This window comes from Mirounga angustirostris, unplaced genomic scaffold, assembly GCF_029215605.1.
Source record: "Mirounga angustirostris isolate CCGP_5_RB_7025 unplaced genomic scaffold, mMirAng1.0.hap1 SCAF_1, whole genome shotgun sequence".
Lineage (NCBI taxonomy): Eukaryota > Metazoa > Chordata > Mammalia > Carnivora > Phocidae > Mirounga > Mirounga angustirostris.
The window spans coordinates 41854069-41879070 of NW_026991709.1; the positions used below are offsets into that span (position 1 = coordinate 41854069).

At 37.3% G+C, this 25002-nt stretch overlaps 1 protein-coding gene across 1 annotated transcript in view; it reads right to left on the reverse strand.

The window, feature by feature from the left end:
- Nucleotides 1–24608, reverse strand: part of PROS1 (protein S) — a 63144-nt gene extending 38536 nt beyond the window's left edge. Inside the window, exons 1-3 of the mRNA XM_045902697.3 lie at nucleotides 24392–24608; nucleotides 6471–6628; nucleotides 3348–3372 (exon numbers count right to left, since the gene is read on the reverse strand). Of these exons, the coding sequence (XP_045758653.1) occupies nucleotides 3348–3372; nucleotides 6471–6628; nucleotides 24392–24467 (259 nt within the window). The 5' untranslated portion in view covers nucleotides 24468–24608. The remainder of the gene's footprint in view (nucleotides 1–3347; nucleotides 3373–6470; nucleotides 6629–24391) is intronic.
- Between the last annotated feature and the right edge of the window lie 394 nt (nucleotides 24609–25002).

Sequence of the window (25002 nt, forward strand, 5' to 3'; positions counted from 1 at the left end):
TCCTTAATCATAAAGAGACTACATCTAAAATTTAACTGGCAAGTATAATGTTTACTGCAGATTTTGGGGTTTTTTCTTCCTTTTTCCCTTCTTCCTTTCTTTTCCTTTCCTTTTCTTTCTCTTTCCTTCTTTCTCTCTCTCTCTCTTTCTTTCTTTCTTTTTTCTTTCTTTCTCTTTCTTTCTCTACTGTTGTGTGTATATCATCAGAGTGACCATACATGCCAATTTTCCCAGAACAGTCCTATTTTGTTCTTTTTTACCTGGCATTTATCTATGGTAGTAATGGTCCTGGACAAAAATATCAAAATTTGTAAATTATATGGTTATTCTGTATAACCTTTACCAAGCTCAGAAAGTTCTCCTATAATCACAGTTTGCAAAAAGGTTTTATATTAAATGCTGAACTTTATCAACTGCCTTTTCTGTATGAACTGAGGTAATAATACACTCTTTATGTGGATAATTAAATTGATAGATTTTCTGATGTTAAACCATTCTTGAATTTCTGGAATGAACCCTTACTTTATTATGATATATTATTTTTAATACACTTTAGATTGGATATCATTTTATTTAGAATTAATTTATAACTGAAAAGGAATTTTATTTTTATTTTTATTTTCTTGTGTTGTTCTTATCTGATTTTGGCATCAAGATTACACCAACCTTTCTGAATAAATTCACAGCATAGAATCTTATTCTCTCTTCTAGGACAATTTTATAAGAGAAAATTATCTCTGCTGGGCTTATAGTATTTCTTCTTTTTATCCTACACTTTGTGTTTTGGCATTTCCTTTTTCCTTCTTTTTCTTTTTCCTTAATTATTCTTACTAGAGGTCAATCTAACTTACTAACCTTTTCAAAGAATGAGATTTTGCTTTTGTGATTCTTCTTTTTTGTTTTCCTTCTTGCTACTAAGTTTGCAGTATTGTACTTTTAAATTTTTTTCTTGATTTGTATGATTAGGTCATTTTTTAAATACTCCAAGCTGTCCTCTTACTGCTGCCTCAGCAGTCAGCACCCCACTTCCCCCACACACATACTAGGTCAAGCCAACCTTCAGTTTATTCATGGATTTCTCACATTTCTTGTTGTTTTTCATTTTGTTTTGTTATCATTAGTGTCTGGAATGCCAGTGTTTCTCTTGAGATGATTTTAAGAGAAGGAGTCAGCAGTCTGGGCTAATTCACCCCAACTTGGAAAGAACCAGAAACTAGAATTTATTTCTAATGTTTATATTTAGGCTCAGAACTTAGCATTTTTCCAAAGAAGTTTATCTTCCATTAATACAAAAATCCACTCTATCAGGTGATATTTTAAAGGCCCACATAAATAGTAGGGTGATTCATTCTATTTTCTAAGGAAAGAACAGAACTTAAAAACTTAACATTTCTATAATGAAACCCACAAGTATTTTTTTACCAAATTCCATGTTTCCAATGCAGTACATAGGATATGTGGATAAACTGAAGTACTTTCTAACCCCTGAAACTCTAAACCTAAACACTGCCCACTGTGTATTAGTGATCTAAGTTCTTGGGTGTCCCTGTCTCACTGCAAGGAGATTCCTGATAAGCTGGGGTAACTAGTAAAGTTAGGTTAGGTTTGCCAAGGACAGGATCATAAAGTTTTCCCCCCCAATTAGGGCCATTGGCCTATAGAATATATACATCAAACGACGTAAAAGTTAAGTAGAGCATTTCTTTTCTGTTTTCAATAGTGGAATTCATTGCATATGCCTAAACATAAGTAAAGACCAAAATATAAATTGTGAATCAAAAAATAAAACACAATAAAAAGTATAGTTCAAATTATGGGTTGGTTAAATAATAATACTTTACATTTGAATAAAAGTGTAAAGTAAAAAAATCTATCTACATACATATACTTATTTGGTACTCCCAACAGGTCCGAAGTTAGAGAATATAATTATAGTGCACATTTAAATACAAAACCTGAAAAGCAAAATAACTTGCTTAACCTGACACAGTAGAAATTTTTAGATCTGGGAGTAGAGCCCACATCTTACAGGTTTTGTTTTTGGTTTTTGGCTTTTGGTTTTCTTTTTTTGTTTTTTTCACTTGGTTATTCTACCATGCTGCCAAATGAGACAAGCAAAGAGAAAAGAAAGTTGAGTAGAGCCAGAAAAGAGGAAGTTGAGAAGGAGAAATGGAGAAAAAAGAAAGCTATTTTATCTAAGGAATTTTCCCAAAATACATAATGTTGTATTAAAAAATTATCTATGGGGGTTACTGGGTGGCTCAGTCGTTAAGCGTCTGCCTTCGGCTCAGGTCAGGATTCCAGGGTCCTGGGATCGAGCCCCGCATCAGGCTCCCTGCTCCGTGGGAAGCCTGCTTCTCTCTCTCCCACTCGCCCTGCTTGTGTTCCTGCTCTCACTATCTCTCCCTCTGTCAAATAAATAAATAAAATCTTTAAAAAAAGTTATTTATCTTTATCCAAACGTACTCTGTGATCAGAGGTATGTACTTCTAGAGTGCTGATGCCCACAAAAACAGAGCTTCATTACATGGACCTAAGAAACAAGGATTAATACTATATTTTTTAATGCAAGCTTTTAATTTTTAATAGCCAAATATCTTTTTAGAAAATATTTAAACCCCTACCTAAAATTGAGAAGCTGAAAAAGTCTTGACATTCTATCTTTTCTCCACGTTAATTTAAATTATGATGATTTATGTCATAAGCTTTGGAGAGTGTAGAGATCTTTTCTTTCAGCAAAAGATAATCCATAAGTTCCAGTTATAGAGTATACCCAAATTAGGGTATAATGTATAGGATGGTGACTATAGTTAATAGTACTGTATTGTATATTTGGAAGTCGCTAAGAAAGTAGATCTTAAAAGTTCTCATCACAGGAAAAAAAATATAACTATGTGTGGTGATGGACATTAACTAGACTTACTAGGTGGTCATTTTGCAACGTATACATACATATATTAAATATTAAGTTGTATACCTGAAACTAATACAATGTTACATGTTAATTATATACCAATATTAAGATAACCCATGACAATTCATATGCTTCTAAAGAATGTCCTGATACTTAAATATAATTTATCATCAGCCCATGGACCTTTATGACAAAGACAAGAGAATGAAAAAGACTAAAAGTCAAAATGCCACACATTCATTAAAGAACCATTTCAAATTTGTCTACATGACCTTAAATAAAAGGACAGCAAAACTCCATATAAAATGAACTCTTACCCCCAAGGCTAATTAAATTATATTGGATGGAATAGATGGGTGGAAGATTGGACTTGATCAAATCTAAATTCCCTCCTATTTCTATGATTATTATGATTGAGATTCTTTGAACTTACCTAAGTATTTTGGATAAAAATAATCCTAGAAAGAAAGAAAAGAAAAAATACATCTTAGCAAGCCTAAATTTCACTATATAGTTAAAACTTAATTTTATAATGTGTTTTATATTAAATATGCAAATATATTGCATATAATTATCATTTCCACATTACAACATTTTTGCTATAGTAAAATATGCCAGGAGTAGATAACTAATAACAATAAGCCAATAAGACACTTAGCTTAAATCAATATTAAGCAATAAAATCATGTTACAAAAGCTTCTAATTTGAAAACAGGTTCTACTGAAGATGTTACATGTAATATATGCTATTTATAAATCCTTTAATTTTTCCATAACAATCAGATACCCACTTGACACATTTCATGTCATGCTGATTACATATGCCACATTTAATGTTCAGTAAGAGTGACATAATTTGAAGTGAATTAAAGTGAATATTTATCTTTTAGCATCTTATGTACATGTAATACCTTACTTATAAATTGGTTATGTACCAAAAGTTTGTCTGTAAATCAGTATTGGACTAAGGAATGTACTTTTCCAAAGGGAGAAAAATGTTATAAATGATTTCTGAAGCTACGGTTCTTAGGCTGGTTCCCGGAAGCCTTCTTAAGCCATAATATATCTAATGTGTAACATTAACAGCATAAGAACACCTCACAAGAAACCAGTGTTTCTACACAAAAACATACTCAAGTAAGGAATATACCTCATCCAGTTCAGAGCCAAAGTCTCCACTCTTGCCTCCTCTCCCATATAAACCTATAGAACATTTGTCTACTCGTTTATAAGGATGGGATCTCCCACTAAGTAATTCAAACAGTGGTGTTTCTTCTACAGAACAAAAGCCAGGAAGATAAGCAACAATGAATAGGTTCAAAAGGAGATGATGTAGGTGTGAGAGGTAGATATTAGGGACAGTGGTCAGGTGAGCAACAGGGTGGAGACTGGGAGTGTGAACTAGGATATTAGGGACGTGGACAGGGAGAGGCTGGGGCAGGATAGAAAATGAGAAGCAGGGGCGCCTGGGTGGCTCAGTCAGTTGGGCATCTGCCTTCAGCTTGGTTCATGATCTCAGGGTCCTGGGATCGAGCCCCGCATTGGGCTCCTGGCTCAGCGGTGAGTCTGCTTCTCCCTCTCCATCTGCCTCTCCCCAGCTCATGTTCTCTCTTGTTCTCACTCTCTCTCTCTCTCTCAAATAAATAAAATCTTTAAAAAGGAAAAAGAAAGAAAATGAGGAGCAGTCACAAATGTTTCTTTTTCCTTGCCTTTCATTTCTCCCATTTTTTTCTTTACTCTCTGTCATCCTTCTCTTTTGTATATGAGACCAATGTCAGAAAGTGGAGGGGAGGAAGCACATAAATGAGTTTCCCTTCTCAACTAGTTTCCCTTCTCTCCACTATGGTCTTACACCTCACTCTCCATTTGCCATTCAGAGGCTAAGCTACAAGAACATACTTATAATGTTAGAAATATATACTCAAGTATTTATGGGCACTGTAATAATATGATATCTCAGGGATGCAGGCTTGCCTTAAATGATCCAGCAAAACAAAACAAAAATTAGACTCAGTGGGGTAGAGAACAGACAAAACAAGAATGGCTGACTGTTGATAATTGCTGAAGTCTGGGAAGGTATATGGGGGCTTATTAAATTGTTCCGACTACTGTGGTATATATTTAAATTTCTATAATAAATAATATTATATTATATTGTGATATATATGCACATCCTGCACAATAAGAGTACTAATCTGCTATACAGTGTGAAAAAAATATTTTGTCTTGTCAATTGCTTATCCACAAAAAGCAACAAAACTGGCTCAATCCTGCAGAGTATTAAAAATTATTCTTTGGGTACCTTAGAAAAAATATTCTTAGAACCTATTAGAGTAGGTAGAAATAAAAGGATTAAAGAGGAACTCTGGGGAACACAAGTTGTTACTGTCTTGGACAAGTTCTCTAACTCTAGACAAATGTTCCTGCTCATTATCTCTCATCTAGTCTGATGGTCCCAGGAGCCATGACTGAGCTAAAGGAGCTACTTTGTATATGTTTTCTCCCTCATTTCCTTTGGGTTACATAGTTCATCTCAGGAAATATATCTGAGGTAACCCTGATGGCTATTATATTTGAATTCTCAAGGTCATCTTCATCCTAATTTTTAGAGGCCCTGTTTATAATCCCGTTTTCCACAGGGCATATTAGAAAACATCCTTCCCTAGGAAAATTAGGAGACTAAAGATAAGGTCCGGGGTCCCATATTTCTGTATGCTATTTAGTGGTCTTTATGATTAAATTCTTCTAGACTAACTTGGAAAAATTTATACACTAAATATATAAATTCTAACCCCAGGGATTAGTGATCATATCAAGTGGGTTCAGGAAACTTCCCAAGGCTTTATGGAAAAAATTATACTTAGGGAATACAGTACTGTAATGAATTCTTCAGTAAGCATTCACTGAGTAGCTATGATGTATCAAGCTCTGGATTAGATAGCCTTGTCTTCTAAAGCCTGGTTAAAAATGCCAACGGAGAGATTTAATGAAGTATAGTGATAATGCAGTCACGCACACACACACATATTGTGGGGAGATACCTTCTTCTCCACCTACCCAATACTACCAAATTCCAGTTAGGAAGAAAGTATTTACAAACCATGAGGTCAAGACCACTTGCTGATAATGAAATATAACTGAATTATACTTTGGTCAGAGCACATTGCTTTGACAATAGTGTCTTCCTAACAAGCCCACTTTCCTCTGAAGTTACTTTTTCTGAAATGCTTCAGTGTTTACATGTAGAAGGAGATATACATTATCATTAACTTTAAAGGGCGCCTGGGTGGCTCAGATGGTTAAGCGTCTGCCTTCGGCTCAGGTCATGATCCCAGGGTCCTAGGATCAAGTCCCGCATCGGGCTCCCTGCTCCTTGGGAGCCTGTTTCTCCCTCTGCTTCTCTCTCTCTCTCTCTCTCTCATGAATAAATAAATAAAATCTTTATTAAAAAAAGGAACACAAGGGAACACGGACTCAAGCTGGAAATGTTCAGTCTTTAATTGTATGTCTAGGTATGTAATTAAATCTAATCTAATTAGATTTCATAAATTCTTACCGTTTCAGGGTCATTTTCAAAGACCTCCCTGGCTTCTTCTTTATTGCACAATTCTTCAATGCATTCTCTTTCAAGATTACCCTTTTTGGTTTCTTCAAACATAGAATTTGCACGGCGTTTCCTAACCAGGACTTGTGAAGCGTGCTGCTTTGACAAAACTGAAGGAAAAAGTAAATTTTTATGAGTAAGCTTTTCATTTCTCCACCTAAAATATGGTATTTTATTAAACAGTGAGAATTAAAATCATTGTCTAAAAAAATTTTAAAAAAACATTGTCTAATTGTGAACTGCATAACATTTAAAATCAGTATAGAGAATTAAGAAGAAAAATATGCAGATACATAAGCACTTTGATTAACAGCTCAGACAGCAAGTTTGGTGTGCAAGCTACAGCACTTGTATAATGATCTACATGAATCATTCAAGTTCATGCATGAGGCCAAACACACCAGACAATATTTAATGTTTACCTTATTATGACTACACTTGGGAAAAGCAGCATGCTGAAATGACTATATCAAAAGTTATAGCCACACATCTCTAAAGCTAGAGTAATAAGCTTTCTCAATTTTAATGGAAAACCACATGACCTCTGTAAAGATAGAGAAATGTGGGAGTACAGTCCAATCAGCTACTTAAAAGATACTTGATGAGCTAAAACATTTGATTTATTCATACAAATGGAAAATAAAAATCTTTGGAAAAAGGAAGATCATGCGCAAAGCACAAAATACAGAAGGCAAAGGGAAAAAATTTGGTAGTATCAAATGCATAATGAATTTCAAACAGCTAAACAAACAACAACAAAAATAACAAAGTTCAACATCAAATGACAGATTAGAAGAAAATATTTCATAATATAGAATGGAGAAAACTACATCCAGAATGTATAAACAACTTTTGCAAATTAAAACAATAACAACAACAATAAGCCAATGGATAATAAGAACGTGTGCAAGATTAAATACAAAACAATATGAAGAAAATATAAAGAAAACACTATAATCAAAATCATATAAACATCACTAAAGAGGAAAATAAAAATGACCAATAAATATGTGAAAAGACGTTCACTACAAATTTTTTAACTAGATTTTTGCTCATTAAATTTGCACAAACTTAAAAGACTGGTAACATCAAGTAATGGTGAGGGTAAGGGGAAACAAGTATTCTTGTATATCGGTGGTAGGAATATGTACTGGTAAGCATTATTTTAAGGTAATCTGGTAGTAGCTGAAAATTTAAAGCACACATACTCTTCAATTCAACAATTCTGCTTCTAAGAATGTCCTGCAGATATGTACCTGTGCTGGAAAAGGTGTATATAGAATGTTTGTTGAAAAACTGTAATATCAAAAAATTAAAAACAATTTAAATAACTTTCAAGAAGGGAATGGAAAAATAAACTATAATACATCTGTACTGTGAATTAATATGCACTTATCAAGGAGAAGAAAGATATTCCTTTATTGAAGATCTTCAAGATATATTATTAAATTAAAAATGAAAATTGTGGGATGTCATACTATCACGTAACCCTATGTATACCAGCCATACTTGTAGATATGTAAATATCATGTGGACAGATACACAGAAAATAGTTTGGAAAGACACTCAAACTACTGATTGCAATTATGTTGGAAGAAAAGAATGGACAGCATGAAGCTTTGGCTTTATTGTTTTAGTATGTAAACAACACTACTTTTTAATGAAAAATTTTAAAAGCAAAAATAAAATCTACAAATAATTTTTAAATCATGATTTAAACCATAATAATGCTTTCACTAAGATGAGTAAGTAATATAAACAGATAAATTTGTTTTTCTCTTTTTTATCTTATTACCTGGTGAAAAAGGCATACACAAAAGATGACAATAGAAGGAAGAAAAAGAAAAGCAAAAGGACTAATTAATCAAGTCACCATAATTATTAGTTGAATAACTGAACATCTTTCAAGAATGAAGTAAGTAATGCTATTTTATTTCTCCTACTTGCCAAAACAGAAGTTTAAATGTGATGACTAACTAAATAAATAGTGTTTGGGTTATATTTTTAACCCTACGTCTTACCATCTTTATCACTGTTCATTAAGATCAAGATTAAATCAAGGCTGTGTGTGTCTAACAGATGCTATTCTGTGAGCACATTACCTGCCAAGTGTATTACTGACTGATAAATGGTAGCCCTATCCACAATGGAAGAATCTGACATGGCCAATTATCTCATTTATTTGAAGTAGTTTTGAGGATGCTACTTTATAATAAATATGGCAAAAACTGAACCCTTCTGAACCTCAAAGCAAATATGTATCTTTCTGGGGAAAACAATAACATCTTTCTCTGAAAGATAAATACAGTGATGCAATAACAAAAAAATCAACGTCAAATGCACTTAGAAAACTAACCATAAACATCACTCTTTTGCATTTCTTTCTTATGGAATATTAAGTTTTGGAATTTAGATCTTAATATTGACATTTAAGAATATCTCTTCCCCTACAAGTGACCCCACTGCAGGACACGAACCAGGTTTGATAACACGTACTATATTCATGTTGTGAAAGGGGAAGTTCTCAAATGTCCACAGAAAACTAAGGTGTACATTTAAAGGAATGCTCACGTAAGTTTATAGAAGGAAAAGGAAACAAAAGAGCCTCCATTATTTCAGAGAAGATGGAACTCACATAAAGAGCATGCAAGATAGTTGCCCTAAGTTATAGTGAATAGCAAAATTAGGACTTAGATCCCAATGTCCAGACCTGTGACTATCCATTACTATCCGCTGCTTCTCAAAAAACAGTCAGAGGTTTCATTTTCTCCACTGATTAGAGGAATCTTAAAAAAGGAAACTGTTACACCTCTACCCTAAAGGATATTGAAGTTAATAATAAAAACCTAATTTTGTCTAAATTTGAATGCTTATGTTTTATTTCATCTAGGCTCAAGCCAATAATGTTTTAAATTGGCATGGTACTTAATAATTTTCAATGTGTATATTATTTCATTTGATCATCACATAAATAATGCCATAAATCAAAGGACAGAATTATCATCCCCACTTTCCTTGAGTTACTTGAAGAAAATGAAGCTGAAAGAGGTTACATGACTTGGCCCAAGGTCATAGAGCTAGGATGTGCTGCTAATGGGACAAGAATTTAAATATATCCATCCTCCTAATCCAGTGCTCTTTCTTCTCTATATCTGCCACTCAAATGCCAACAACATACTTGATTTTAAAAAAAGAAATTATGTGGTTGTGGCATGGACAAGTTTGATATCTTAAATAAGACATTTACTGTCCTTGGGGCGCCTGGGTGGCTCAGTCGTTAAGCATCTGCCTTCGGCTCAGATCATGATCCCAGGGTCCTGGGATCAAGCCCGCGTCGGGCTCCCTGCTCAGCGGGAAGCCTGCTTCTCCCTCTTCCATTCCCCCCTGCTTGTGTTCCTGCTCTCATTATCTCTCTCTGTGTCAAATAAATAAGTAAAATCTTTAAAAAAAAAAAAAAAAAAAGAAAGAAAGAAATGCTTTTACCAGCTGCCTCAGTCAATCTACCCAAAAGCATGCACCCTGCCAGACTGCAGGAATGTCTACAAAGTTCCATTATTTATCATAATAGTCATGGCATATAAGCAAGTATATGCCATTTTTACATTATCTCCTTTAATACTAATCACAACTGTTCTAAGTAGACAGTAATTTTCCCATTTTATGCATGAACAAACTACAACTCAGGTAAGTTGAGTTAACCTTACCAAGCTCACACAGCTGAGAACAGAAGCCTGCCTCCAAAACCTGTTTTCCTTTTGCATTACTACACTGTCTCTGATCACTTGTTTCACTTCTTTGGATTAAGAAGTTTTTCAAGAAAGTCTGTTAAAACCTGAGTATTGTTGTTTGAAAAGTGTTACCTTCAGATTCATATTGTTAGGTATAATGTTTAGTTATGAGTCTTTCAAGTTAGAAGAATGACTGAACTATCTAAGTCTTCCCTCTTCAAAACAGTGACCATAGCAGGTTGAACAATTATGTCAATAACATAACCATTGTTCAAACATTAACTGGAATTCCTTTTTGAAATTGTCTTAACAGCTTTCATATGTTCCCTTCGATATTTTCTGTGGGGGCAAATCTCCGTTTTTTGAGCATAAGATTTGATTGTCTTATCCTCAAAAAAGTCACTTATTGTTACTGGTACTTCATAAAAGCACCTGTAAATAAAGATAGTGGGGTTAGCACTCCCTCTGGTCAGAGGAGAATTTCCCAGTGTTCAATTCATTTCCACCTGGTCAAAGGGAGGTCCTTTCCTGAGGCCCCTCTTTTCCCACTGAAGTGTTCAAACTTGCCACCCTCTGTTCAGGGGTTGGTTAGGACCACTGATCTGCAGGTTGCCCAGTACTGATCAGTCAGAAGAGAGTGAGGTTGCAGATGAAGGAGATACAAGCTTTGGGATAACCCATCCTCTGAATCTTTTCATTCTGCTCTCTTGTCCTTTGCCAAGATGGTTCTCACATTCCTCCTTCCAAAGCTCATCTCTTTTTTAGTTCTGCTTTCTGTCTCTCCTTTTCCCAGGCCCTACTTGTCTGTCATCCCAAGAATGAAGAACTACCCCTAAAAAAAATGCGTCTGAGAGAAAATCTCTGGCTAGAAATTGGGTTGGCAGAGTGTTTGAATCTTTGTTTCTGCTTCAATGTGGGATGAAGCAGGGGAAAATTGTTTTCAATGTACAAATAGAACAACTAGATAATACTTTGAGATGTAATTGTGCTTCATGTGTGTCAACTGTTGAAATGGCATGTTTTTAGTCAAAGCCTGAAGAAAAACAGAACTGCATGTAATATAGAAACACTGTTAATTAATAATGATGGGAAAACATATGTCCAGATATTACTAACTCTATTTAAAATACTCACATAGTAATCAAACATAAAATCTTTTGTTTTTTTCATAAAGATTTCTATCACGGAAGATTTCTAATTGAGGAGGAGTATTTAAAAATGTGAAGACTGCAAGGACTATGAAAACCAAAAGATAGATTTTTAATTAGGCATTTGTTGGCCTATATAATTATTACCAATTTTCAGAGAAGCTTGTGTTAGACTTCAGGAAGAAATGCCATGTCTGGATGCATGCTACACTTCAATCTTTTTTTAGTTAAATTTTTAAAGAGAACTACTACACTTGCTTTCCTCTCAAGTTCTTATTTTTTTTATATTGAGGACTAGGCTGCTGAGCAACTGAGTGTTCTCATATTATTATGTTAAAGGTTAGAAAAGTGTTAGAAAAAGTATTCTCTAAAGGTGAACTATATATGCATCCATTCTTCAAGAGGACTAAGCAATAAATAGGCTGATGAGAAATACTTTAAAAGAATCAAAAATCATAAGGAATAGATCTGGATAAGAATTTAAATCTGGGAAAGAAAAAGAGGAAATAATCTATGAGTTATATGTTGTATAAAGGTAAGTCCTAAAACATTGGATTAAAAAAGATGAAGACTGGTGTTTATTTATAAGTAGAAGAAGCCGTTGGTGCCATTAAAAAAAAAAAAAATGTGACTATCAACCCCCATTCTGGCTGAGTAGGGAAACAATGCCTGAACTGTTTATAGCCACAACAGGAGTGACATGGACCTCTCCTTACTCTGAGATTTAATTATAATTTTAATTTACAGTGCCTAGTCTAGAAAAAGAAGAATAAATCAAACACTCTGCCATTGTTTCCCCAAGGTTAAAACCTTTTGATTGTAGCCATAGACAGAGAAAGTGGTACTTATCTGTTATTCCTTCCAAAACAACAAATACTTCTACCCAAAAGACAGAACAGGCAGCTTAATAATCCCCCCAAAACAAACAAAACTAACAAAAAACCCAAACACAACATTAATCATTTCTTTCATTTGATTTGTCTGCTGTTGGTGAATAATAAATTATAGTACTCCGTTTGAAGGGACTCAGAGTTCAGATTTTGGCAAGGCAGGGAGAGGGATTTGCTAGCCCTCTCTTTCCTTCTCCAGATAACTACACCACAAACTGGCTATACTTCCTGAGGCTCCAGCAGGAGGCCTCCTTTATGACGTGCAGAAGATCTTCCACGCGGTCAGCTTTCCTTGTCTTTTTCATCTCCGACACACTAGGACACCAGAACAGCATCTGCTTTTGACATCATGTACCAAGAGGTAACAGCACAGGAAAAGTTGTGTTTTTGTTCTATTTGACCTATTTGTTAGGATAGCATCAATTAATATTATTAGTTCACTGGCCTGTGTCTGTGTTTATTTTTGGATAAGCAACAGGCAAACTGTTCCTGGACATTTTTAAAGACAACAGTGAAAGAGTTGACCTAATTCTGCACTATCCTACTTCCTTCATATCTCCCAGATATGAAGCAAGGCTTAGAAAGACTCTGGATACATCCCTTTTGACTCTTAAGATACATTATTTTTAAGTGCTGATGTGGAAATGAGATTATTTGGAATATTGGTATAGTATTGAGTAGGTGCTTATAATTCAATTTCTAAATTCCTGCCAGACCCTCAGAATTCCTTCTTGACTTTCTAAAAGGCTATAAGACACAGTCTAAATAGCAATGGAATAAAATAATTTATTAAGGAGAGAGGAGAAAATGATTTGGATAAGGATTTGGGGAAGAAGGATAATAAAACAAGTAATAAGGAAAGGTATATTTAACATACAGAAACTCAGACCCACTTAAAAAATTGGCCACAAAGTACAATAAACCTACTTCTCCTCTTCCACAGTTACAAAAAACAAAAAACAAACAAACAAACAAACAAAAAACACACAAAAAAACAGAACTTGTGTTCTACTTGACAAGGCATATGGACTGAATCTGAATGTTTGGCATTATGGTCTGAATGTTTGTGTCCACCTCCCTGAATTTATATGTTCTAGTGGAAATCCCCACTGTGGCTCTATTTGGAAAAGGGGCTTCTAAGGAAATAATGAAGGTTAAATGAGGTCATGAGGGTGGGGCCCCAATCCTACAGGATTCGTGTTCTTATAAGAAGAGACATTAACGAGCTCTCTCCCTGTAAGCATACAGACCCTGAGGAAAGGCCATGTGAGAACATAGTAAGAAATCAAGGTCTACAAGCCAGGAAGGGAGCCCTGACTAGAAACTGAACTGGTCAGCACTTTCATCTTGGGATTTTCCAGCCTCCAGAACTGTGAGAAAATAAATTTCTCTTGTTTAAGCCATGTAAACTATGGTATTTTGTCAGACCAGTCCAAGCAGACTAATATGTAAGGCAAGGAGGTTAGTGACTATTTCTAGCTGCTCTTTAAAGTTAATGGATGAACTGAAAAATAGAATGGACTACTTCTCTCCCACCCCAAAAAGTTCACCCCCATTTTTATTCCGATTGCATTGACAAAGATTTAAAACGAAGTTAATGTTCAATGTTGGCAAAGATGAGAGCAAGTAGGCACTCTTAAATATACTTTTAAAAGCAAATTTCCAGGGAGAAATCTAACAAAATGTATTCAAAACCTTTAGATATTCAGCTAACCATTCAATTTCTAGGAAATTAATCTGAGGAAATGAACAGGACATATGTAAAGAAATATGTATGAATATATGCATCACAATTTTATTGATATAAGCAAAACATTGGAAATAATCTGAATTTCCAAACATATATTTTTGATTAAATATATTATGATGAACATATATGAAGAAAAACTATAAATCTATTTTAAAGTGTGACAGATTTTATTGACATGAAAGCCATCATCATATTTTTAGGTGAAACATCAAGTTAAAAATATTAGAAAAAAATAGTATTACAGCACAATTCCATTCTTGTATGTATGTATTTTAATTTCTAAGAATATATATATATATATGCAGACAAAGTTGCTTAGAAGAATATAGAGCAAAACATTACTTTGGCTGGTGGGACTACAGATGCATATTTTTAGTGCATATCTGTATTCCCAAACTAGATTATATTAATCATGGATTACTTGAATGGTTTAAAAATGTTAGGGAGTCAGTAGGATATAGTTAGTAGTTTAATCTAAGTCTCTGTCTCTCAAAAAAAAAAGTTAATAATAATTACCATTATTTAGGATGAGAGCCAAAATGTAATTGATTTAACAATAGGATCACTGTTAACAGTCCCAATCACCAAGACCAGTGGGAGGGTGAGAAGGAAGAGAGGCAATAGAGACTGCTAGAATAAACCACTTCCTCAAGAAGTTCAAATGAGAGCAGGAAGAGAACATGGGATAACAACTCTTGGTAGAGGGTAAAAGTAACATTTTCCTAAAGTTGGGAAGGTGCATCACAGAACAGCTGTGAAACTCCATGAGAAAATGCCAAATCTGCCATTTTTTTTATTATTTATTTTTATTTATTTGACACAGAGAGAGAAAGAGTGAGAGAGAGAGATAGCACAAGCAGGGGGAGCGGCAGGCAGAGGGAGAGGGAGAAGCAGGCTTCCCGCTGAGCAAGGAGCCCAACGCAGAGCTTGATCCCAGGACCCTGGGATCATGACCTGAGCCGAAGTCAGACGCTTAACCTACTGAGCCACCCAGGCACCCCCAAATCTGCCATTTTGAAAGATGGAAACTATCACACAAAAGCAGGAAGTTGTATTTTTACCATTTCTATGAAGATTTAAAAGCCATTGTTTTTGAATGTGTCTTTTTTAAGTCCATTCCAAAAAATGAACAAGAGGACCAAGAAGAATTATACTAATGGCCTAGAACTAGTGAGAGCCAGTTCCTATTACTTTACTCACTGTAGAAACACTCAGAATCTAGATAAATTATCCTTGTTTCACTTCCCCTCAAGCCTGGAGGACTCAATTTCCATATTTAGAACAATGTAATATAAATAAAACTCTTAAATGAAATGGTGTTCTCACACTGAAGTTAATAACTCAAGTTATTATATATTTTTTTTAAAGATTTTTATTTATTCATTTGAGACACAGAGATACAGAGGGAGAGAGAGCATGAGCGGGGGAGAGGCAGAGGGAGAGGGAGAAGCAGACTCCCTGCTGAACCAGGAGCCCGATGTGGGGTTCGATCCCAGGACCCCAGGATCACGACCTGAGCCGAAGACAGATGCTTAACCATCTGAGCCACCCAGGTGCCCCAAGTTATTATATTTATTAAAAGCGAAAAAGTAAGCAAGGAATAAAAAGCATCATAACTCTACTTTCTAAAGACACTATTAAAATGTTATCCATTTTCTTCCAATCTTTTGTGTGAAGTATTTTCTTGTCTAAAATTACTGAATTCTTGCCCATCCCCCAAAATTATTATAATTATTTACTTATATGTATTTCCCAGATACATACAAAATAAAATAGGAATATTTAGGTAAAAAGGATTTGCATCACCCAATAGAAAAAGAGTCAAGGCCTACTATTTGTTTTTGCATCACCAAGGTGAGTTTTTTTCTTCTAGCATTAACAAAACATTACCCTCAATCAAAGCTTTAAATTTAAAGATAATCTGAGTTTTGCTAATGTCATATATCATCTTGCCCTTTTTGATTAACTGACTGGAATCCTAAAACCCCAATCCCACACCTGATAAAAATTCCAATGTCTCTCAAGACTTCGTCCTAGGGCACCTGGGTGGCTCAGTCTTTAAGTGTCTGGGCTCCCTGCTCAGCGGGAAGCCTGCTTCTCCCTCTCCCACTCCCCCTGCTTCTCCCTCTCCCACTCCCCCTGCTTCTCCCTCTCCCACTCCCCCAGCTTCTCCCTCTCCCACCCCCCTTGCTTGTGTTCCCTCTCTCACTGTGTCTCTCTTGGTCAAATAAATAAATAAAATCTTTAAAAAAAATAAAAAAGATTTCTTCCTCCTTTTGGAGCTGAAGTTCTTATGGTCAGTATTGGCTTTGAGTGTTAGCTTTCACTAAACTCTTCACCTCAGTTGTATCTTATGGAACTATTCCCTTCTCTTCATTCTTAATCCAGTTAGATATGGAAATCAACCTCTTCTGAAGAAACCCTGAGAGTAGGAGGCAGGGGGGAGGTACAAAGGGCTATAGTTTACATTAAAACAACTTTTGCAATTTAAAGTCAAGTCTTAAGCCAGTTCCTAAAGGTCCTCTGTCCACCTCACATATAATAATTTCTTAATGGATGGGGCGCCTGGGTGACTCAGTCAGTTAAGCATCCAACTCTTCATTTCAGCTCAGGTCATGATCTCAGGGTCGGGAGATTGAGCCCCGCGTTGGGCTCCATGCTCGGTGTAGAGCCTGCTTAAGATTCTCTCTCTCCCTCTCCTTCTGCCCCTCTCCCTCTGTCGTCCCCCTGCTCATGCTCTCTCTCTTCTCTCTCTCTAAAAAAAAAAAAAATCTTACTGAAGACATTCCTAAAAGCTGCATTGTCTTGCCATATGGCTCAGCTTCTTTTCTCCCTTCTCTGACATCTTCTCCCCTTCCCTCTCCCTGGTTGCCTCCTACTTCCACCCCTGCAACTTCTATTTACTTCTCATGCAGAACCATTTATCAACCTTTTCTCCTATCTCCTTAGACACCAGCATGATTCAAATTTTAAGTGTGCATAGGAATTACCCGGGGTCTTCTTAAAATGAATATTCTAAATCAGTAGGTCTGGCATGAGGCCAGAGATGCTTCATTTCTAATAAGCTCCCAGGTAATGCTGCTATTACTGGTTCATGAACTACTCTTGAGTAGCAAAGTTATAGACCATGTTTTCAGGACTTCACTTTCTAAACCTAAAGCCACTTCTCAAGGTAAAATAATAAGAATTCTCACAAAAGAAATAATTTCAGTATTAACTGTTACCATATTTTTTTCACCCTGCTACATTAACAGCCAGTTCAATGTCATTATACTATGTCCCCAGCTTAGGTCTGTTGGGCATGGTTAATTATGCCCTCTCTATTTAACAAATAGATAGTTAATACAACCTCACATTTTGTAATCTATATTACCAAAGGTTAAATGAGCAATATGTGTTTGTGCTTCTCTTAGAGGAAGAAACAGTAATCTTAACCCTAGGGGAAGAATATTTGTAACAGAGACAATGCTGACCAAATATTCCATGTGCTTCCTTGGGTTGGGGCTATTGGAATTATAAGTGGAATGGAGTTTTGTCACTTTCATGCACAAGCAAACGTCCTCCATTGATCTCCTCTCTCCTTCCTCTCATTGGAGAGATCAATACACTTGGAAGAGAACACCGCAGATGAGACCTCAGCTCTGGCGGACCCCTTGATCTTAGCTTTGTGAGACCCTGAGCAGGTCCCTGGACTTGTACCTGGACTAATGAGTTAATAAAATGGGGGCGCCTGGGTGGCTCAGTTGTTAAGTGTCTGCCTTCGGCTCAGATCATGATCCGAGGGTCAAGGGATCGAGCCCCACATTGGGCTCCCTGCTCCGCGGGAAGCCTGCTTCTCCTTCTCCCACTCCCCCTGCTTGTGTTCCCCCTCTCGCTGTCTCTCTGTCAAATAAATAAATAAAAATTTTTAAAATAAAATAAAACTCAAGTAAAAATTATTAAAAAAATAAATTACATTGTTTTAAGAGGCTAAGTTCGTGGCAATTGGTTACACAACAATAGAAAACTAATACAAAAAAGCCTATGTAATTTTGAATTAGGCTAAATGTATTAATATTGCTGATTTCATTCCATGTGCTAGCTAGGGTCACCAGTTCCAGTTCAAACAGTTGGCTTTGTTGGCTAATGGCATCCTAGACAACTCTGGCACACACTAAATAACTCTGAAAAGCCAGACATTCCTCGGCATAATATCAAAGAAAGAATTCACAAGGACTAGGAGATAGATTCTGGCTTGGATCTTTCACGTGGTTCCTACCTATTCACTTTCTCACTTATCCATCCCACTCCCCATTATGAAATAAAAGAATGTATGTTCATGATTATCATAGATATCAATTAGTAAGGAAATCACTGGGCTTGCTAAAAAGCATTTTACTGGATGTTCTCCCTAGATTGGAAATGCTAATGGCAGGGGCTGCAGTGAAACAGGGCTCCCAGATCTCAGGGGGAATGGGCGGAACCCAGGGTGGCTGAGCTTAGTTGGCAGCTCATATTCACGTGAATCAAAGTCAGGGTGAGTGTAGTGATTAAATCTTGGAGAAAGAATTAACAGGTGAACATCTCCCTAGAATGAGATGGGAAGACAACCCATAAAATTCCTCATTAACTTTTGTATTCAAAACTCCCTGGGTTAGTAAAATAGAGGTTGTACAATTCAAAGAAATCACCACCTCTCCTTAATTACCAATCTTGAATCAGTTGATGGATCCAGAACTTCTAGAATGAAGGAGAGGAGAGATGCCCTTGAAGAAGCATCCTGTATACAGTGAACTTTTCTTCTTGTTTTCTCCCACGCAGATTAACTGCACTGGGTAACTGCACTGAGGGAAGAGATTCCAAAGATTTCTAGTGATTATTAGATATTGGCCTGTAGAGAAGAAAAAACATCTAAAATCTAAGGTTTGCTGCCTAGAACTGAGGCCCATGAGGGTCAGTTGATTAAGGGCATTGTGTCCTACAAGTACCTAACTATAGGTCCAATAAAACTCAAACTCCAAACTGTGCTTCCTTCCCCAGGCATGAGCTATTTTCAGCAACAATTTGGTCATGCTGGAATATTCCTGCCCAAGTGAAAGACAAGTTTTTATATACCTGGGCATTCAACACTGAGATGGAAGCATACATATCGGTGGACCCCTTATTGTTGAGGCATATTCCATTTTTAGGTACTCCACTCTGGTCTATTTATCATATGAGTCCAAAAGCTGCCAGATGCAGATGGAAACCAGAATAAGAAAATGCTCTCTAGCTAGTTCAAAGTTCAAATCAAGCAGTCTGTCAGTCAGACTAGCCAGTGACCCATCAGATCCAATTATGTCAAATTGTCCCTAGGACGGCAGGGTCCTCTGGTACTATCCAAGGCACCACAGCAAGTCCCCAAAGAAGAATTTCAGTAGAGGTCCTTACGATTTGAGAGCAAGTCACATTTCCTTCTGCCAGTAATTAGTTTACCCTTGAGAAACTGTTCTTGGCATCCTTTCAGACTTTAGTGAAGTCTGCAAATACAACCACAGGACACCTGGTGACCAGGTGATTTAAACAGCTCATTGTGAACTGGATGCTACCTTTTCCATCTAGCCAGAAACTTAGTTGTGACAGAAGTTCAGCTGTGACGTGTTCCAGTGGTGTGAATAGGATGGAACTATAGGTACAACTAAGTGATCTATGCAGGCTGCTCACTCTCCTGATATGAAGAAGTCTTACCTCAACCCCTCTTTAAAGTCTCACGAGGAAAAGCCTATGACCAACCTAGTGAGGATGAAAATCAACCTACTGAAGACAAAATCTCTAACTGACAGATACTTCTTTGTGATAGACCAACACGAGCCAGAGGGAGACCTGCTATGAAGCCACAGCCTGCAATGAACAAACAAACGACAGCCTTTCTCAAGGGTGATCCTGAGGAGAAACAGAATGTTTGGAGAAACGAACACCTCACAATGAGCAGACATATAAGCAGTATTTCTCACTATCCACTTTGCTTAGAATGAGATCTGGATCTATTCTGCTTCCTGAATGGTTGAAAATGGTCTGTCTATATGTTCAGAGACCCATAAAAAGCTAGATATCAGGTCAAGAGACAAGGTTGTTTGGTAAGAATTGCCCAGAGCTGAGACTATTTGTGTTCCAGGGGAATACTCACAAGATAGCCCCACACCAGAGAAGTTCTTAATAATAAGACGGGATAGAATGGTCCACTTAAGGATTGTCCATTGTGTTTCTTCTCAAGGCAATCTAGTGCAAGGGTCACAAGGATCTTATTTGGAAAAAGGAGTTTCGCAGATGATCAAGTTAAGACAAGGCCATAAGGGTGAGCTCTAATCCAATATGACTGATGTCTTTATAAAAAGGGGAAATTTGGAATAGAGACACTCATGTACAGGGGGAAGATGATGTGAAGACATAGGGAAAATGCCATCTACAAGCCAAGAAATGTCTGAGGGTACCAGAAGCTGAAGAGAGAGGCATGAAACAGATTCTCCTTCATAGCTCCCAGAAGGAATCAATCCTGCTGACACCTTAATCTCAGACTTCTAGTCCCCAGAACTGTGAGACAATAAATCTGTTGTTTAAGCTACCCAGTTTGTGGTACTTTGTTATAGCAGCATAAGAAGCTAATTCAATGACCTATTCTCACATTTTTTGCTTTTTTCTTCCCTTGCAACTGTCTTTTGCTCATCTAGAAATTGGTAAACCAAGAAGAAATGCATTCACTATGGGACCTAATAGATTTTCCACTGAATTAGAAGCTGAGACTGCTATGTAGCCATTTCAAGTTCTTTATTCCTGTTGAAAAAAAATTAAAAAGAAGATTATACTGGTATGACAATAATCAAGGCAAAATAGTGTTTTTGCCACATCTAAATCAGGTCTAGAAGGAGTGCTACTCCTTCAAGATGACTATTATACACAACAGAAATTATAAAAGAAGAGATGGCCACAATCATCCATAGGTAGGAACAACAAGGCTCAGACTCTTCCTGAATAAGGGCGTGGTTCATCTCAGAGAGGAGACAAAAAAATCCAACATAAGCGAACTGCATGAAAGCAAGAGACAAGTGAATTGGGGAGTGAAGGAGGTCATAAATACCAGCTCCCACTCAAAAGGAAGAGAGGCCACCCCAAAGTACTTGTATTCTTTTGCTTGTCTTTTTAGTATGATTATTTTTTGGCATACGAGATGGATTGTAACAATGTATTGTTTCATCCACAAAGCATAGCACAGTGACATGGGATTGTGACAGAACAAGACGAGGCACGGACATCACTTGATGACAGTAAACTAAGAAATGGTAGCCATGAGCCTTCCTCTTTGGGTGCGGTGACTGGAATCTATTAAGGGGAAGGTCCTTTCTGCTGTTCTCAGTTATTTGTATTATATTAAAATATGTGCATTATACTTGAAATATTTCCAAATGGTGTATATGGAAAGAAGGACGTGTGTGTATGTTGTACAGCCAATAATTAGCATGTGTAGACTTCTTTGTTTCTGCTTCCTTTGCAGCTTCCATTCTTTTGTGGGAGATGTGCAGACACTTCTGATTCTAGGGAGCTGTCAGTCACAGGACTCCAGAGACATGTTAAGCCAAAGTGATCAAGTTCTCTCTTCTGGGAATTTCAGTCATGGGCAGGGACACCCAGGACTAGAAGACAGTTAGAACCCAGTCATCTGATAGCGGCTCCTAACACAGACAGCATGTGACTTCCCATTATATAGATCACTGAAATGCCTAAGTCCCTGGCTTCTGTTGGCCTAGTTATTCAGCATGCCATTCAGTAGTCTTACAATAAATCCACTCAGCTTCCTTCCTTCCTTCTTTCCTTCCTTAGCAAGTGTTCATTATTGTTGCTAGTAGCTAAAGAATATTGATATATGTACTATCAGGCTTCTCATTTTTTCTCATAATATCTTGAAAATTTAAATATAGATCATTTAGCTATAAAGAGGATATTGAACTTGGTGGACAGGAAAGGTTTATTATGAAGCATTACCATGTAGAATGGATGGTAAGAGAATATGGCACAGGGTATTGTTGCTATACCAGAAATTGTCTCTAACTCTTCCCAACCTTAATAAAATCTCTCCAACAGTGCAACATTTTGAACTCTGAAATAAAGGGATTTTTTTTTTTAAAGACAGATAAACAATGAATAATTAGAGAAGGAAAGAAGAGAGCAAAAAAGAGAAAGCATATATGAGTCAGTAATGTCAAGGGTAGACTGCATCCACCTAGCAGTGGAAGTCTGGATAGGACCAAACTAGCGCAGCCGGAGATCATCGCTTTTCTCCTATTTCTCCTCACCACAGCCTTTAGTGGCAAATGATGGAATATGTAGACAGTATATATTTTAAATCTATCTCTCTGCCCCTTTCTGTCTCTCTCTTATATTTACTAACAATATAAGAGATAGTAAAAATATCTTTCATATATATAAATGTCTGCAAAGTCAGTTAACATCTCTGACCAATTCTTTATTATTAAAATGAAGAAGTTGAACTGGATAGATTCTAACAACTCTCAAAACTAAAACCTTTTTCTTTAAATAGCAATTATATTTCCATGGACTAACCAATGAGTTATAAATCAAATATTTAGAGTTCTAATTCTATCTCAAATTTAAAGGGAGTAAAAACATTCCATCTGTACCTCAGTCTCCCCATCAGTTAACCAAAGATTATTTTTAATCCAGTTAAACTACTCATACTTTTTAAAATAAAGGCAATATAGGGCCAACTATTCTTTATGTCATGTATTTGTACTATTAATTTCTCCACTCTATCATAACAAATATATTTCATCATATATATGGTTTGATTACTTGTGTTTAACACGCACAGACATATACATCATTTTTAACTGTGTCTAGATTCAGTGAAAATGTAACAGTCTCTACAAAAAGAAAGGGTTTAGCACATTCCTGTGATGACAAGCAGTGAGTGTGGGAAGAAACTTTTGCTTCTTTGGTTACCAAGCAAATATTTGATTGTTGTAATGAACTACATAAATAATGAATTTATACGCATATGGTCCACATACAGGCTTAGTGATAGTGGTTTGAATAGCAATGCTGCTATTGCAGCTCTTTAATATAAGATCAACAAATCATGTTTTACCTTTAAATTAGAATTTTAAAATACCTCAATCATCCTAATCAGTTAACTAGTACAAACTAGTGGAATGTTAGTAAATTCCTACTTAAGTCTCCTAAAATTACCATCTTTGAAAAGTTTCCACAGGAGCTTTAGGCAGCCTAAAAGTTTTTGCAATTCAGAGTTTATCTCTCCCATGCCATTTCCTGAGAATAAAAAACGTAGCACAAGTAAGCATTTTTAATCAATGACCATGCTTAAACTTTGAAAACGAACAAATTAACTGGCAATCAAAATGTACTAAATGCCAAGGGCCGTCTGGGTGGCTCAGTTGGTTAAGTGTCTGCCTTTGGCTCAGGTCATGAAACCAGAGTCTTGGGATTGAGCCCCATATCAGGCTCCTTGCTTAGCAGGGAGTCTCCTTCTCCCTCTCCCTCTGCCCCTCCCCCGAGTTGTGCGCTCTCTCTTACTCTCTCTCTAATAAATAAATAGATAAAATCTTTTTAAAAAATGTACTAAATGCTTTGATATTCCTTACATACTTTTCAGAGAAAACTCAACATCCTGCCTTGAATCCACCCATGGGAACATAAAGAACTGGAAATACAAAGATAAAGTACAGAGAATTCATGCCATGACCTCAGATCAGTGACAGTGTCAAAAATACTTTGTACAAAATGATCTGAGAAACACAACATTTAGCAGTCCTTTTGATTTCAAGGTTAGAAAATGACATCTACCTCCTGCTATGCAAACCAGCAGTGATCCTAAAACAATTGGTTTGTCAATGTTGAGATAAGCAAACCAAGCTCAAAGTCCAGAAATTGCAAAAGGGAGGTAAAATTTCAGCAAGGGGTGTTGGCTGGGGACAGCCGCTTGTACCGAGAGGAAACCTAGTAGGCTGCCTTTTTCTCCCTATCGTTATACTGGAAAGTGCTCATCCTTGTCCTCTGGGAACTTCAGCTGCTGAGGGCAAGTGGGTAGGTGTTGCAACGCCTTCATTGTTATTTAGTGTCCCCCAGGTTTTTGAATCCGTCCAGTAGCCAACAGTTGACTCCTAGAGCAGGGCAAAAATTGCCCCTGCCCCACTGCTACACTGCCCGCTAGATCCACTGGCTGCTTCCGTCAGCCCGGAGATTGTCGGGACTTACTGGAAACTTTCGAAAAGCTGGCTGCAGCCGGAGCAAAGAAAATCCTACCAAGAGGGCTCCGGGTTCCGTTGCGCTGCTGCGGAGAGAAGACAGCACGCTGTTGATTACTCACAGTTTGCCTCGGAGACGGGGAGCACTAGGATGAGGCACGCCAGTAGCGCCCCGCAGCGCCCACCCAGGACCCTCATTGCGAAGCGGGCGGAGGCGCGGGCGGGGACCAGGACGGTGGCGCGTCGCGGCGGGGACCTGCGAGCCCGGGCGCCGCTCACTGAGGACTGCGGCGCGGCGGCGCCTGCGAGCGAGCGCTCGGGCAGAATAGCGGGAGCCGGGGGCGGGGGACCGCCCGCTCCCAGCCCCCAGCCCGAGAGGGAAGTGATAACAAGGACATTTCCAGGAAGCTTTTCAGAGCTGGGGGCAGGGCTCAGGCAGAGCGGTGCAGGCCTAGTAAACACTGTCGAGACATCCTTCCTCGTCCCCCGTTTCGTTCCCTGTCTCCGCGCCGTGAACCTTCCCAAGGAGAAGGGGAAGGAAACGCAGTAGAAACCGCCAGCGAGCCAGGGCGAGAGGCTGAGTGGCCCGGGGAACTTTGAGGACTCCGAGGACGGGGTGTCCAGGTTTGGAAGGAAAAATCCTGCAGAGACAGACTGACGTCGAGATGAAGACATTAATCAAACCCAGAAGCGAGTAACTTCATGAAGGCGCCAGAGAACAGAGATAATGGAA